The sequence below is a fragment of the Eurytemora carolleeae genome, unplaced genomic scaffold (genome assembly GCF_000591075.1).
Source record: "Eurytemora carolleeae unplaced genomic scaffold, Eaff_2.0 scaffold75, whole genome shotgun sequence".
NCBI classification, from domain to species: Eukaryota; Metazoa; Arthropoda; class Copepoda; order Calanoida; family Temoridae; genus Eurytemora; species Eurytemora carolleeae.
Window position 1 is genome coordinate 100,183 of NW_019396178.1, and position 15,743 is coordinate 115,925.

A 15,743-nucleotide genomic window follows, 5' to 3' on the forward strand; every position below is an offset into this window, starting at 1 on the left:
TATGGAAATATCTATTGACCATGACGACAAAAAATTCATGACAAATTATTTGATAGCATAATTCTTCAATCAATGATAAATATTTGAAAAATTTAACATTTTGTTTTAAACAAATGTCCGAAGTTTAGTACAACGTTGAGAACTATAAACAGATTATCTCTTTAACAAACTGTAATACAGTCAAGCTAATTGTGGACAACATAAGTTAAATGTGTTCTACATTGTGGATTTCAAAAGCTGATTGTGGACTGCATAATCTCAATGTGGACTACTAAAGCTCACTGTTAATTACATTAGCTCATTCCACATAAGCTCATTTTGGACTACATACGCTTACTTTGGATTACATAAGCTCATTGTAGACTACATAATCTCAATTTTGACTACTTTAGTTCATTGTGGACTACGTAATTTGATTGTAGACTTCATAGGCTAATTGTGGACTACTTAAGCTCATTGTGGACTGCATAAGCTAACTGTGGACTACATGAGCTAGTTGTGGACTACATAAGCCAATTGTGGACTGCATAAGCTAATTGCGGACTACATAAGCTAACTGTGGACTACATAAGCCATTTGTGGACTACATAAGCTAACTGTGGACTACATATGCTAACTGTGGACTACATAAGCTAACTGTGGACTACATAAACTAACTGTGAACTACATAAGCTAACTGTGGACTACATAAGCTAACTGTGGACTACATAAGCTAACTGTGGACTACATAAGCTGATTGTGGACTGCATAAGCTAACTGTGGACTACATAGGCTAGTTGTGGACTACATAAGCCAATTGTGGACTGCATAAGCTAATTGTGGACTACATAAGCTAACTGTGGACTACATAAGCCAATTGTGGACTACATAAGCTAACTGTGGACTGTATAAGCTAACCCTGGAACAAGCTCTTTGTCATTTATCTATGTTTTTGTTTTTTACTCTTTGTTTTTTCATTTGCGGTTTTAATTCTTATAAGAAGCAAAAGAGAAATTATCATAATTTCTAAACATTTTTCAACAAGAAAAATGACGGTATCTTCCACATTTTTTATTAGATTAACATTTCAAGGGTACCGTTGTAAATCGGCATAGTCATCTTTGCATTGAGGGTCACTTTAAATTACACTTACAACAGTCTCTTTACGTAATTTCAGAAACATTGATAAAAGTACATACAAGGTCACACCCGTAAATGATGAGACTTTATTCAGTCTTAATTCTTGCAAAGTTTCCCCTGGATCTGCAAAATTGTTTCAATTTTGCCAGATAATTTTATATACTCTACACAAATTTATTCTAGACAGAAGACAAAATTTAATATTTATTTGAGTGGGAATTATTCATTTAAACTACATTGCAAACTTGTTTTCTTAGTTAAGATAAACTCGTAAATAAAGAAAAGTTGTTTTGTGTAATTTTCTAAAGTATGTTTATACTGTTTTGTGTTTCAAAGTCCCCAGACCATACATCACGTTCACTTCATACATTCCTAGATAGTCTCTCATCCTTTCTATTCTTCAATCTTTACATTTTCCTTTCTATTCTTTACATATTCCTTCTATCTTTTTCACATTAATTTTTATTTTTCAGACATTCCTTTCTATCTTTTTATACATTCCTTTCTATTTTTCATACATTCCTTTCTATCTTTCATACATTCCTTTCTATCTTTCATACATTCCTTTCTATCTTTCATACATTCCTATCTATCTTTCATACATTCCTTTCTATCCTTCATACATTCCTTTCTATCTTTCATACATTCCTTTCTATCTTCCATACATTCCTTTCTATCTTTCATACATTCCTATCTATCCTTCATACATTCCTTTCTACCTTTCATACATTCCTTTCTATATTTCATACATTCCTTTCTATCCTTCATACATTCCTTTCTACCTTTCATAAATTCCTTTCTATTATTCTTGATAAAATTAAAGATGAATTATTCATTCCAAGTTGAGAGTTTTATATTCTCTTCTTTGTAATTAGTCAAAATATACTTGCAATACATTACTCGTTACATATCTTGAGACAACAAGTAGATTGAAATAACACCTTGAACTAAACAGAAATAAATATATTCGGTCTTTGTCTGAGAAAACTCAGCCTTATATTGTTATTCTTAACCTATCAAACAAAACTTAATGAAATTATCATAATGCATAAAGTTTATATAGGAGTATAACTCTTATACTTCCTGTTGTATGAACTGTATCTTAAGACTTTTATTGTCATGATTATCATAATTTCTATTTTTGTGTTTCCTGCGCTGCTCTCAGAAAATTCATGATTTTCAAAAAAGTATTTTTCCCATGTTTTTGACATTGAAGCTTTAAATTCCTTTCTAATGTATATTCTGTTTAAAAATATAAAACTGGAACTTTTATACTTTTTGCAGAATATGGTAAAATAGGAAAAGAGAATATGCTTGGAGAATTCTGGTGCCGACCACCGGGGATACTCTTCTTTATTTTCACTTTGGTCCGGGAACAAAAAACTTATCTCCAGAGACGGTTCGTTCAGGAGATAAAATCCAGGAAATATTTATTCCAGAATATTTGAATATTTGAATCATCTATATATCTAGATGGTAGTCGGGGGAACTCTAAAGGGACTGTAGGTGTGATTTTATACGGACTTCACGTCAAACTAAAGTAAATTAAACGTAAGATTGAAATTTTATATGTTTTCAATCATAACTTATTGTATTCAAAAGTTATTAAGAAGAACTTTTTAAATTTCTAATATGTAACCAGATACATTTACTTGTCTCATACTTGCCTAACAGTCGTGAAAGTAATGTATAATTGTTTTATTATCTAACTCTCTAATTGTCTCACGTGGATTTTACGGTTCTGTCAATATTCGAGAAAGCTGTGACTTTGGATCACAAATTTACCCATTAAACATATTTTTTTGCAGTTTGTCTTAAATACTTTTTTGTTGGCATATGCATTGTGAATGAAAAAGTATAAAAGAAACAAATCCGTAAGTTAAAAGATTGTTGAATTATAGACCAAAACACGTTTGATTTCAAATAGAAGAAACCGAATGCTGCTCACTCTGGTTAGTCCGGTGTGGTCTAATTGTTTAATTATCGATGACGGATATATCCTTATTTGTGTAGCTTTCTTTAAATCTGAACTTAAACATTAAAATGATCCTTGTTATTGTTCATCTTTTTAACAGTGAAAATTAAATAATTTGTTACAATGCTTAAAGTAAAATTTAAGATTCTTATTCTTATTCTTACTTTAATATTTTAATTCAATACTAAATCAGGTACTGAAAATATTACTGGATAAAGGAATTGGGTCTTTGCCACAAACTCAAATTTTCTAATCCCTATATCTATAGAACCTGATGTTGTAGACTTTTGATATTTCAAACTAAGATAACTTCATGAAAAAGAATTTATAGTTTGAAATATCTAAGGTCTACGACACTGGGTTGCGGAGATATAGAAATTAGAAAATCAGAGTTTGTGTCAAAGACTCAACTCCTTTAATACAATTTAGTTTCTTAAAATAAGAAATAATTACATACAAGTATAATTTTATAACAACAAATACTCGACAAAAAATTAAGGAAGAGGTCAAACGTTGGGTGGAATTTGTAGTGGTATGCTTGTGTAAGATTATCCTGATTTTTTAAGGTTTCTGCTACTTTTTGAATTTAATATTCTTTTACTCTTTTTGTTTGTCTTTCTGTCAGATCTAAATGGTTTAACGGGAGAGATTATACTGATCTTGTTTATTTACACAATTTATTTTTAAAACCTAAATTATCTGCGTTAAATTGTAAAACTTTTCAAGGATTGTCTTTATAAATCCTGTCAATATATTGATTTCAGTCATGAATATAATTAAGTTGTTAGAATGAGCTTGGGGTCGGCCAGTTGGAGCATTGGGTTTGGCGGGTTGGAGCTTTGGGTTTGGCGGGATGGAGCTTGGTGTCTGTTGGTTGGAGCATTGGGTTGGCGGGTTGGAGCTTGGGGGAGGCCGGTTGGAGCTTGGGTTTGGCGGGTTATAGCTCCGGGTCTGCGGGTTTGAGCTTGGGGTTTGGAATTTAAGGTCTCTGATCGTTTAAAGGGAGTGTTGACGTAATTTTGAAGCAAATCTAAATCTCAAGAGATGTATGCTCGATTAGCAATGGTAAAATTTAAACCTAAATCCTAGTAAGAACGAGGAAAATATCTTTGTGTTTTTCTAGTTTGAAAACTGTTTCATTGAGACAATTTTATAAGAGAAAAACATGGATAAACATAAAGTAACTGGTTTTTAAGTTTTGAGATTTTCTTTTTCTTGAAAAATAAAATTAAGTCCAGGATTTCCGATATTAGAGGATCTCTCACCTTTCATCCGAATTTTCTTTACGACTTTAGAATTAGATCTATATTCCACATCATACCCATAGAAACTTTAGAATTGGATCTATATTCCACATCATACCCATACAAACTTTAGAATTAGATCTATATTCCACATCATACCCATAGAAACTTTAGAATTGGATCTATATTCCGCATCATACCCATACAAACTTTAGAATTGGATCTATATCCCACATCATACCCATACAAACTTTAGAATTAGATCTATATTCCACATAATACCCATAGAAACTTTTGTCTAGCCGCTTAGCTATAAATAACATAAATATATATATGAGCGAAGAACTTTAATTTATTATATAGATATGCATACAGCTTAGGAACCTATAGCTTTGCTTGGATTTTCTTCTCAAAAAAGTCAACCAATTGAACTATGAAATTTTATACCAGGCTATGAAAATTCCTATAGTTTCTTCTATGGATCTAAGCATACAAACAATCACTACTTTATATTTAAAGATGTGAAAAGTATAAGTTCCAAGGGGGGTATTCATGCTGTTTAGGCTAAACCTCCGTCGGATATTTAAAAAAGGTTATAATACCTTTGGACAGTAAACGCCTCCTCCCCTTGGGTTAACTGATAAATCCATTGTTTAAACAATTTATAGTTCTAGAATGTTCTCGAAGTTAAATCAATTTGGGAAATTAATTATCAAATATAATGTTTAAGTCTTGAATCCAAACTATTCTAAGATCGGAACCAAATCCTGAATTACATATTATTAGAACCCTGATATAGGGCGCTACGACATCTGCTCTATAGATAGATAGATAATATATAGATAGATTGTTAGATAGATAGATAGATAGATAGATAGATAGATAGATAGATAGATAGATAGATAGATAGATAGATAGATAGATAGATAGATAGATAGATAATAGTAGTGATAATATAATAAATACAGTAATAATGACATTGTTGATACCCACGTGGTTCATAGATACATATAATTGATCATCATCATCATAAATACATAATACATATATTGACAATAAAACTTTAAGTAAGATTTAAAGGGACAGACCGGCTATGTAAGGTAGTTAAGCTGAGTATGCAGTGTTGTGGACACATTCTTTAGGATTCATTTCAGACATATAACACTTTTCCACGATGTATAATTACTAAGTTTGAGTGCACAGTCGACGATTAAAATCATGAATTTGGGTACATTTTCAGAATCGGTTTTTTAAATTATTAAATAACGACGACGAGAAATAAATTAAAAATTACACAGTAAACTAATTAGATGGTTAGGAACATATTTCTTAAAAGAAAGGAATTGAGTTTTTGCCACAAACTCGAATCTTCTGATCCCAATATCTGTGCAACCAGATGGTGAAAACCTTTGATATTTCAAACTTAGATTATTCTATCTATAAGTATTAATAGTTTGAAACATATAAGGTCTACGACATTGGGTTGCAAAGATATAGAGAATAGAAAATCAGAGTTTGTGGCAAAAACTCAACTCCTTTGTCAATAATCAATGCTAGAATCAATTATTTCGTTTTCAACCATTATATTGAATTTCTTACTTTCTATGAATTTATTCGCAGATTTATATAAATTTTTCAACGGTCGTCTTTTCAATATAAATTCCAGAATATAAGAGTAATGAAAATATAGAAACTAAACATTGAACAAGATTACTTTATTTTTGATGATTAATTTTTATTGTCTCAACCTGTTCCTAAACAACTAATTAGTTTAATGTAGAATTTTGTTTACATTATTTGTTGTCGTTATTTGATAATTTAAAAAAAGAAACAATTCTGAAAACGTATCCATGCCCAAAAGTATGTTTTTGAACGTCGACTTTGCGCTCAAACTCAGGTTTTACAGATCTTTAAAAAGTTTTATATGTCTCAAATGAATCCTAAAGAATTTGTCCAAAACACTGCATACTCTTTTTAACTACCTTACAGAGCCGGTCTGTCCCTTTAAAACTGTTCTAAATTTAACGTCCATGAAGACTTCAAATGATATACTGAATAATTTTTCAAAAAGGGAAACAATTTTAAAATTGGAACTTAGAGCCCAAGGTTAAAGTTTGGTAGAGTCGAGTTTCGTAGATAAACCTGTATTTATATATAAAGGGGAAAATATACATATATTTATATATATGTATTGATACAAAGATGACAATGTCCGATTTACAACGGCACCTTTACAACCTAACTGATAAAAAATGTGAAAGACAATTTATTTTCTGATTTGAAAAGTGTTTTTACTTCTGTGAGTTTCTACAATGCTTTAAGAAATCCGCAAGACACTTTCGCAGAGAAACCGGAAATGAAAATGAAAATGCATGGAGGAACACTTGAAATTACACTTACAATCCCTTAGATATGACTTATCTATAAAACTTTTTTCCATTCGAAGATATCTTTAGTTTCGCACACTGCTAAATTTTAGAAAGTGGATTTCATAGCCATATTTTTCAGATTTCACAATTGAATTCAAATTTTCAAATTTTATTATTAGATCATTTCTCGATTTGGATGCTTAAATGCTTTAATACAGGGGGAAGAAAGGTTTCAGGGAGCAAAATATTGTAAAAATGTCCTTACCCCTTCCTCAGCAATTATTTGGAACACACCACTTTTTGGTAGATTTTAGTATCGAAGGGATGTTGAAGACATCTTTGTGAAATAATGAAAAAAGAAGAAAAATCAATTTTATAAAAACAAAACAAAGCAAACTTTATAAAAACTACTAATTTCTTGTTCAATCGTGAGCTCACCAATGAACCTAAACTTAAAGAAAACCATTTAACCCTGTAATCTATCTTCTTCTATCAGGTGTTGTCCACTTTTTACCAGGAGCCAGGGATATCTAGCCAACAAGAAGGACTGGGGGGGGGNNNNGAAATAGTAAAAACATTTCAACTCATGGTTAAGCTCATTAAACACGGATATTCGTTGGAAGGGATTCATTCAGTAGTGGATAAATTAATCCTCAGAATTTATGAATGCAAGAAGTAGTTGAACCAGGCATGTAGGAGAAATAGTTGAACCAGGCATGTAGGAGAAGTAGTTGAATCAGGTAAGTAGGAGAAGTAGTTGAATCAGGTATGTAGGAGAAATAGTTGAACAAGGCATGTAGGAGAAGTAGTTGAACCAGGTATGTAGGAGAAATAGTTGAACCAGGTATGTAGGAGAAGTAGTTGAACCAGGCATGTAGGGAAATAGTTAAATCAGGTATGTAGGAGAAGTAGTTGTATCAGGCATGTAGGAGAAATAGTTGAACCAGGTATGTAGGAGAAGTAGTTGTATCAGGCATGTAGGAGAAATAGTTGAATCAGGCATGTAGGAGAAATAGTTTAATCAGGCATGTAGGAGAAATAGTTGAATCAGGTATGTAGGAGAAATAGTTTAATCAGGCATGTAGAAGAAATAATTGAACCAGGCATGTAGGAGAAGTAGTTGAACCAGGCATGTATGAGAAATAGTTAAATCAGGTATGTAGGAGAAATAGTTGAATCAGGTATGTAGGATGTTGAAGCAGGCATGTAGGAGAAGTAGTTGAACCAGGCATGTAGGAGAATTAGTTTAATCAGGTATGTAGGAGAAATAGTTGAACCAGGCATGTAGGAGAAATAGTTAAAACAGATATGTAGGAGAAAGAGTTGAACCAGGCATGTAGGAGAAATAGTTAAACCAGGCATGTAGGAGAAATAGTTGAATGAGGCATGTAGGAGAAATAGTTGAATCAGGCATGTAGGAGAAATAGTATATGTAGGAGAAATAGTTGAACCAGGCATGTAGGAGAATTAGTTTAATCAGGCATGTAGGAGAAATAGTTTAATCAGACATGTAGGAGAAATAGTTGAATCAGGCATGTAGGAGAAATAGTTGAATCAGGCATGCAGGAGAAATATTTTAACCAGGTATGTAGGAGAAGTAGTTGAACCCGGCATGTAGTAGAAATAGTTGAACCAGGCATGTAGGAGAAATATTTGAACCATATCTATTTCCTTATAATCAAGGCAAAAGATTAAATTCAACCTTCAGATCGTTATATTTCATGGACTTTTGGTCGTAATTATTTAAGTCTCACCCTGTGTGGGTAACCCTGTATACTTCTTGCAATGCATTATTCATCAATTCTATCCATATATACTTTGCATGTCTTTATGTTTTGGTTTTTGTTTGCATCCTATAAACGTCAAAATGGCTGAACCGATCCGGCCCAAATTTGTTGTGGGACCTCCATAAAATTTTGTAAATCCACGAAATTTTTTTTATAAACCCGTGAACCTTTTGTTTTGTTTTTGTTTTACAATGTAAACAGAGAAAAAATGTTCACAATTGAACTAGAAGATGGGTGCGCTGCGCCTTGGAAGCCTTGTACAATATACATTTCACCCCAAGTAAATTCAGACAGCCAGGAAAGTTGCTTCAATTTCAAAGATTAAAAGTCGACTTTAAAATGCCTCATCGTCTTTGGCTTTTATTTTACCTTACTAATTCACATTTAAATCGAATTACACGTAGAAGGTTTCAACCTATGGATTACTGTGAAGTAAATGATCAGTTTTATAGTCTTTCGTCAATCAATTTATCTTATAATCGTTTATATTATTTTTTCATCTATATGTCATTCTATATTTATCTATCCATCTATCTAGAATCTAAAGAATTATCTGGAAAAGTTGAAGAAATAATCGGATTGAAAACTTAGGGTAAAACAAGAATTCTGTTGAAGAAACACTAATTTCTTCAAACTTTTTCACAATTCCATTTTCTTTTTAGAATTATATTTCCATTTTGGGAAAAAAATTTAAAAAAAACATCTTATTTTACAGAAACTGAAGTTAATAATTTTCATGCGATGATTTAATTTCGATCTTTAGTTTTGTATAAGTACAAATGGAGGGGTAAATGTAAAATGCGCTTATTTCTGTTTTATGTCAAATATTCAACCTAAAGAATTACTGGAGCTACTTTGCAATCTCATAACTTCTTCAGTTTTCTCTTGACGCCAAAAAATGAGAAAAAAATCAATAAATGCAAGAACAAAAACTAAACTCACACTTTAGTTTAGAAAATATAGTGTGTTTACAGAAAACATATATTTTCTCCTTGTGATGTTTGTTCTCTATACAAGTACAATAAATTTTATGCTAACAAACTTGCAGTAAAAATCATATAAACAGTGAACACAGTTATTGAATTGAATTTTTCCCACAAACTTAAATTTACCTTTGCAACCTGATGGTGTATACCTTTGATATCTCAAACCTAGATTATTTATCCATACTTTGCAACCTGATGGTGTATACCTTTGATATCTCAAACCTAGATTATTTATACATACTTTGAAATATCTACTTCGTTATTGGGTTGCAAAGAAATATGGTTTAGAAAATCAGAGTTTGTGGCAAAGATTCCATTTATTTTTATTCAATCGCGAATAAATGATTTGATATATGAATTTTTCATTCATGATAGATTTAATGATAACATTGAAATAGTAAATATTCCACTGTTTAAGATGTTTTAATACTTGTTTGAACAAAATTAAATATATGTAAAAAAATGAACTTTTCAGAGAATTTAATAACTTTACACTTTTATAATGTTTAAAAATGAAACTATTGACCTTTTTATTTTAGAATTTGAAAAACCAAATTATGACAACAAACTTGTGGGTCGAACAGGTAAAAAAATTTTTAATTCTTAATTCTTTGTAACCTGATGTCAGAGACATCTCAAATTAATTTTCAACTTTTAAATCAAATAGTTACATAGTGTGTTGTGCTATCAATTCTTTTAGTTTAAAACTTACTTTTAAAAATCAAAAATATGGAAAAATTGTTGAATAATTATTTATTATACAAACGTTTAAAGTTTGCTGCAAAATTATTAGTACAGTTAGGTCCCAATATTATATCATAGGATGCTATAAATTAGGATTTGATGAAAAAGTAAAATGTTTAGATGATAATGTTTAAATTATTAGATCTACCAAATCTGAAGGATAATGAATAAATATATATATATTAATAACATTCGAAAGTATGAGTGGGCGGGGGGATATCTAGCACCATGGAAATCGATAATCAAATTACGGATTATTATACAAGAAATAAATACGTAATATGAGAACTACACAAATAATCAAATAGAAAAGATGAAAAATCTGGAATATGTTAGCTTTTTTTCTTTTTACACTTTTGGCAATTTTTGTAATTTTTGTTATCATAATAATCAACAGTAACAATTTATGCTCTTAGCTAATGATTTTCAAGCCTCGATTTTTTATCACACTCTTTAAAAAAAATTTCGCGGATTTAAAAAAATCATTTTTACCGTACTTAAAGGGAGTATTCGCGAAAAATAAGCGCTTTTGATTGCTACTAATCTTACTTCTATCTGTTGCGTCGATAAGGAGAAAAGTTTTTAAAACTACTCATATCGAGGATTGTACCGTCCATACAAATTCAGAAAGTTATTATTATTATTATTATTTTTATTATCACTATTATTATTATTATTAGTTCTGGTACGACTACAAGCTGAAATGGGATCCTGATGAGTATGGTGGTGTACGACAGCTTCATGTACCCAGTGATCACATCTGGAGACCTGATATTGTACTGTACAACAAGTAAGTGTACTGTGCGATAATTAAGTAAACTGTACGACAAGTAAGTTTACAGTACGGCTAGTAAGGTTTCTGTACAAAAAATAGGTTTACTGTACAACAATTAAGTGTTCTGTACAACAAGTTCTCTTTTTTGTTCAACAAAGAAGTCTGCTGTACAGCAAGTAATTACTTAAAACAGTTAAGTGTACTGTTCAACAGGAAAGTGTATTGTATAACAAGTAAGTGTTCTATACAACGAAGAAGTCTTTTTTACAATAAGTAAGTGCAGCTCTGTACAACAATTAAGTGTACTGTACAAAGATTAAGTGTACTGCACAACAAGTAAGTGTACAGGACACTGTACTAAAAGTAAGCGTATGGTACGCCAAGTAAGAACACTTTAATGCAAGGAAGTACTGTAAACCAAGTAAGTACTGTACGCAAAGTAAGTGTAATTCACGCCATATAAGTGCGTTGTACATATTCTATTTAGCCAATGAAAAGAAAAAAGTAAAAAGTTCTAATGGATTAAATCTGGCGGGTGGGGTGGGTTCCTGGAACTATATTAAGGATTGGAAAGATATAATGAGAAACTGGAAAAGGCATGCGCTCCTTCCCAGAAATTATTTCATGTTAGAGAAAATAAAAAAAAATAAATGTATTTTTAAATTCTTTATTTAATCTAAATCATTAAAGTTATTATGCGAACCTGCAGACTTATAGCAAAAAGGAATCAAAATATATTAAATCAAAATATATACTATATATGGTGTATATACCTGACCTAATAGTTCATCGGATAGTTTAATTTAGGCCAATTTTAATTCACAAATTTCTATAATTTTACAAACAAATAAAATTTTTTTTAAATATAATGCATCAAGGAAATATTTTTCTCTTCCTGAAAGATTTATGAAATTAACTCAAAAACTTGAAATAAAGTAAAGAGTAAAAAAAATAAAATATTTTTTTTAAAAATTTTTAATGAAGTTAAGCTTGTTGAATATCTGCAACTGATACTCTGAAATGTTTTATTAATGTTGAAAAAGAAAAAGAAATTGAAATAAAAATCTTTTCTGAAATTTGTATTTGAGTCAGGTAGCAGAACACTGTTTTCAGAGTTAGAAAACTAAATTTCTTTTCAATCCTTTCCTAACATACATCCCCCCCTCTCCCCTATATCTATCTATCTATCTATCTATCTATCTATCTATCTATCTATCTATCTATCTATCTCTATCTATCTATCTATCTATCTATCTATCTTTCTAGTGCTGATGGTAACTTCGAGGTGACCCTGGCTACTAAAGCAACCCTATGGCATCACGGCCTGGTTGAATGGAAACCGCCGGCTATTTATAAATCTTCTTGTGAGATAGACGTAGAATATTTTCCCTTCGATGAACAGACTTGTGTAATGAAGTTTGGATCCTGGACCTACGACGGGTTTCAGGTTACTTTTTAGATCATGTTTTTATATCATGTTTCAGGTTACTTTTTTTAGATCATGTTTTTATATCATGTTTCAGGTTACTTTTTTAAGATCATGTTTTTATATCATGTTTCAGGTTACTTTTTTAAGATCATGTTTTTATATCATGTTTCAGGTTACTTTTTAGATCATGTTTTTATATCATGTTTCAGGTTACTTTTTAGATCATTTTTTTATATTATGTTTCAGGTTACTTTTTTTAGATCATGTTTCTTGTTTCATGTTTTAGGTTACTTTTTTAGATCATGTTTTTATATCATGTTTCAGGTTACTTTTTTATATTATGTTTTTATGTCATGGTTCAGGTTACTTTTTTATATTATGTTTTTATGTCATGTTTCAGGTTACTTTTTTATATTATGTTTTTATGTCATGATTCAGGTTACTTTTTTATATTTTGTTTTTATGTCATGTTTCAGGTTACTTTTTTATATTATGTTTTTATGTCATGTTTCAGGTTACTTTTTTATATTATGTTTTTATGTCATGATTCAGGTTACTTTTTTATATTATTCAGGTTACTTTTTTATATTATGTTTTTATGTCATGTTTCAGGTTACTTTTTTAGATCATTTTTTTATATTATGTTTCAGGTTACTTTTTTTATTATTTTTTTATAAACGACTAAAAATATGGTTTGTGTGTTTGCCTCTGTTAATTAAAGAAACTATTCATGTAATTACAAGTGCTGGATTACCCTTTGGTTCTCTATTGGAATTTAATAATGGGAAGATATTGTTTTTGTTTTGTTTTACAAATGCCCAAAAAATCCCCAAGTAACCTACGATGAGAAGCGGCCGCCATTAAAAAAATTATTTTGAATTGAAAAAACTTAATTTTTTGCTAATAAAAATTGGTTTGCTTTGTTTTTACTTAACTCAAATTTTCTTATCTCTGTATTTGATCTGGTGGATTATCAAACTACCAGGTTGAAAATATATAGGGATTGAAAATATATAGGGATTTCAAATATATAGGGATTAAAAAAATATATAGGGATTAAAAATGTATAGGGATTGAAAATGTATAGGGATTAAAAAACTAGAGTTTGGGGCGAAAACTCATTTTTCTCCAGACAACTTGGCACATCTTTTTGATAAAGGAATTGGCAAAAAAATGCAAGGTTTAGAAGTAAGGAAAATATTTAAAAGCGTTATTAGACTTCTATATTGAAAAATGGAAAAGGTCAATGCCTCCTTTTTATACAACTTTGTAACCTCGTGGCTCCGCTAGTTTTGATTTTACGTTCAAGTATGATAAAAATTCATTTGATTGCTTGCATTTTAAAAATTCAATTCTTACCTTACTCTGCAGAAAGAGAAGTTATGATAAAAAACATTCAAAATTTAAATCTAACATAAATTTACTTTATTTTTTGTGATTATAGTTTCTACATGGTTTTCCTGAAGTAGAAATGCGCAATCGGCAATTGTCAATCCAAAATCTTTATTTTTTTAAATTATAAAATATCTTTAAATAAATCTTTTTTTAGCAAATCAATGGGTTGAAGTATGAACAATAAAGAAATGAAACATTAACCATACATTCAGATACAAGTTTTTACCAGACATATATATGTAGATTGAGATTTTTAATTAAAATATATAAATAGAATATGATTTTATAAACCTTGACCAACTTACATATATGTGATAGTAAGCAGTCCTTTGTCTTGATATGTTGTTTCTCAGATATTTCTTTTATCAATAAAAATTATTAGTCAGCTCTATACGTCTTTTTATTCCTATTGTGAATTGAAAACGTGTATTTTAGACAAATTTTATAGTATATATGTATTTTCATTGTACAATAAATGTACATTAAAGTAGTTCTTTCAAACTGAATTAACTGTTTGGTCCTTGGTCCAGCAAGCTGTCACGTTCGACCCCAATTTGACAATATTTCTTTTTCTCTTTTTGATTTATGTTTTGGCAGAGATTTGAATGAAAATGTAAATATTGACAACTCCTTAAATTTAAAGATAAAAGATAAAAATTGAAGAAACCGATCACATGGTGGTTTAAATGTACAGACTACTAAGGTAGAGGGAATAGGGGTTCTGTATGTATTTGTTTCTCTAGTCTTCAAACTTCGTTCATGACTAATATTTTTTACTTTCTGTGACGAAAAACTATTTTCTATATTTTATGGTTTATGGAATTAAGTCTTTGTAACAAACTCTGATTTGCTAATACCTATATTTTTTCCACCTGATGGTGTAAACCTTAGATATTTCAAACTTAGATTTTCATCTAACAGAATTCATAGTTTGAAATATCTAAGGTCTACGGCATTGGATTACAAAGCTATAGAGATTAGAAAATCATGGTTTGTGACAAAGACTCAATTCCTTTAAGCGTTCGTCATTTAGGCTTGGTCGTAAAATTTATTGACTCTTTATTCATTAAGTGGCATGTCCGATTCACAACGCTACCCTTCAAAACTTTATCACATCAAGAATGATTGAGATAGTCATGATTTCTACCGGTCACCACTTTTTAAATTGTGGGTTACTTGAAACAATAACGACAGCTCTTTTAACATGTTTTAAAAACTGTAAGAAAATTAGTTCAGGAAAGTTTTGAGTTTAAGACCATCATATATTTTAAAACTTTTGTTAATATTTTAGTCTTTTGTTTTCACTTTCATCTAGATTTGTACGTACAGAATACAGAATACACGATACAGGATAGAATGCAGAATGAAAAATACAGTATACAGAAGATACAGAATGCAGAACACAGGACAAAATGCAGAATGAAGAATACAGTATACAGAACACAGAACAAAGGTTATAATGCAGTTAAAAAATAATACAGAACACAGAACGCAGGACAGAATGCAGAATGAATAATACAGTATACAGAACACAGAACAAAGGTTTTAATGCAGATTAAATAATACAGAACATAGAATACAGGACAGTATGCAGAATGGAGAATACAGGACAAAGAATGCAGAATGAAGATGCAGAATTTTAGAAAGAATGCAGAATAAAAAATACAGAATGCAGAATGTGGAATACGGAATACAGGACATAGTGTAGAATAAAAATGCATAATGAAGAATACCGAACACAAGAACACAGAATGCTGAATACAGAATACAGAGTACTGAATACAGACTACAGATTACAGAATAAAGGATACAAAGAAAGAATCTAGGACGGAATTTGTTTAATCTAATTTAGTGTTGACATGTTTAGAACTCTAATATATTTAACTACAGTTCTTAACTTAGACAATATACTCATAAACC

General features: G+C 30.3%; 1 protein-coding gene across 1 annotated transcript in view; it reads left to right on the plus strand.

Annotated features, from left to right (window-relative positions):
• LOC111697310 (acetylcholine receptor subunit alpha-like) overlaps positions 1-15,743 on the plus strand; it is an 81,004-nt gene that overhangs the window by 24,476 nt on the left and 40,785 nt on the right. The window contains exons 2-4 of the mRNA XM_023467262.1: positions 10,020-10,064; positions 10,905-11,014; positions 12,266-12,446. Coding sequence (XP_023323030.1) covers positions 10,020-10,064; positions 10,905-11,014; positions 12,266-12,446 — 336 coding nt within the window. The remainder of the gene's footprint in view (positions 1-10,019; positions 10,065-10,904; positions 11,015-12,265; positions 12,447-15,743) is intronic.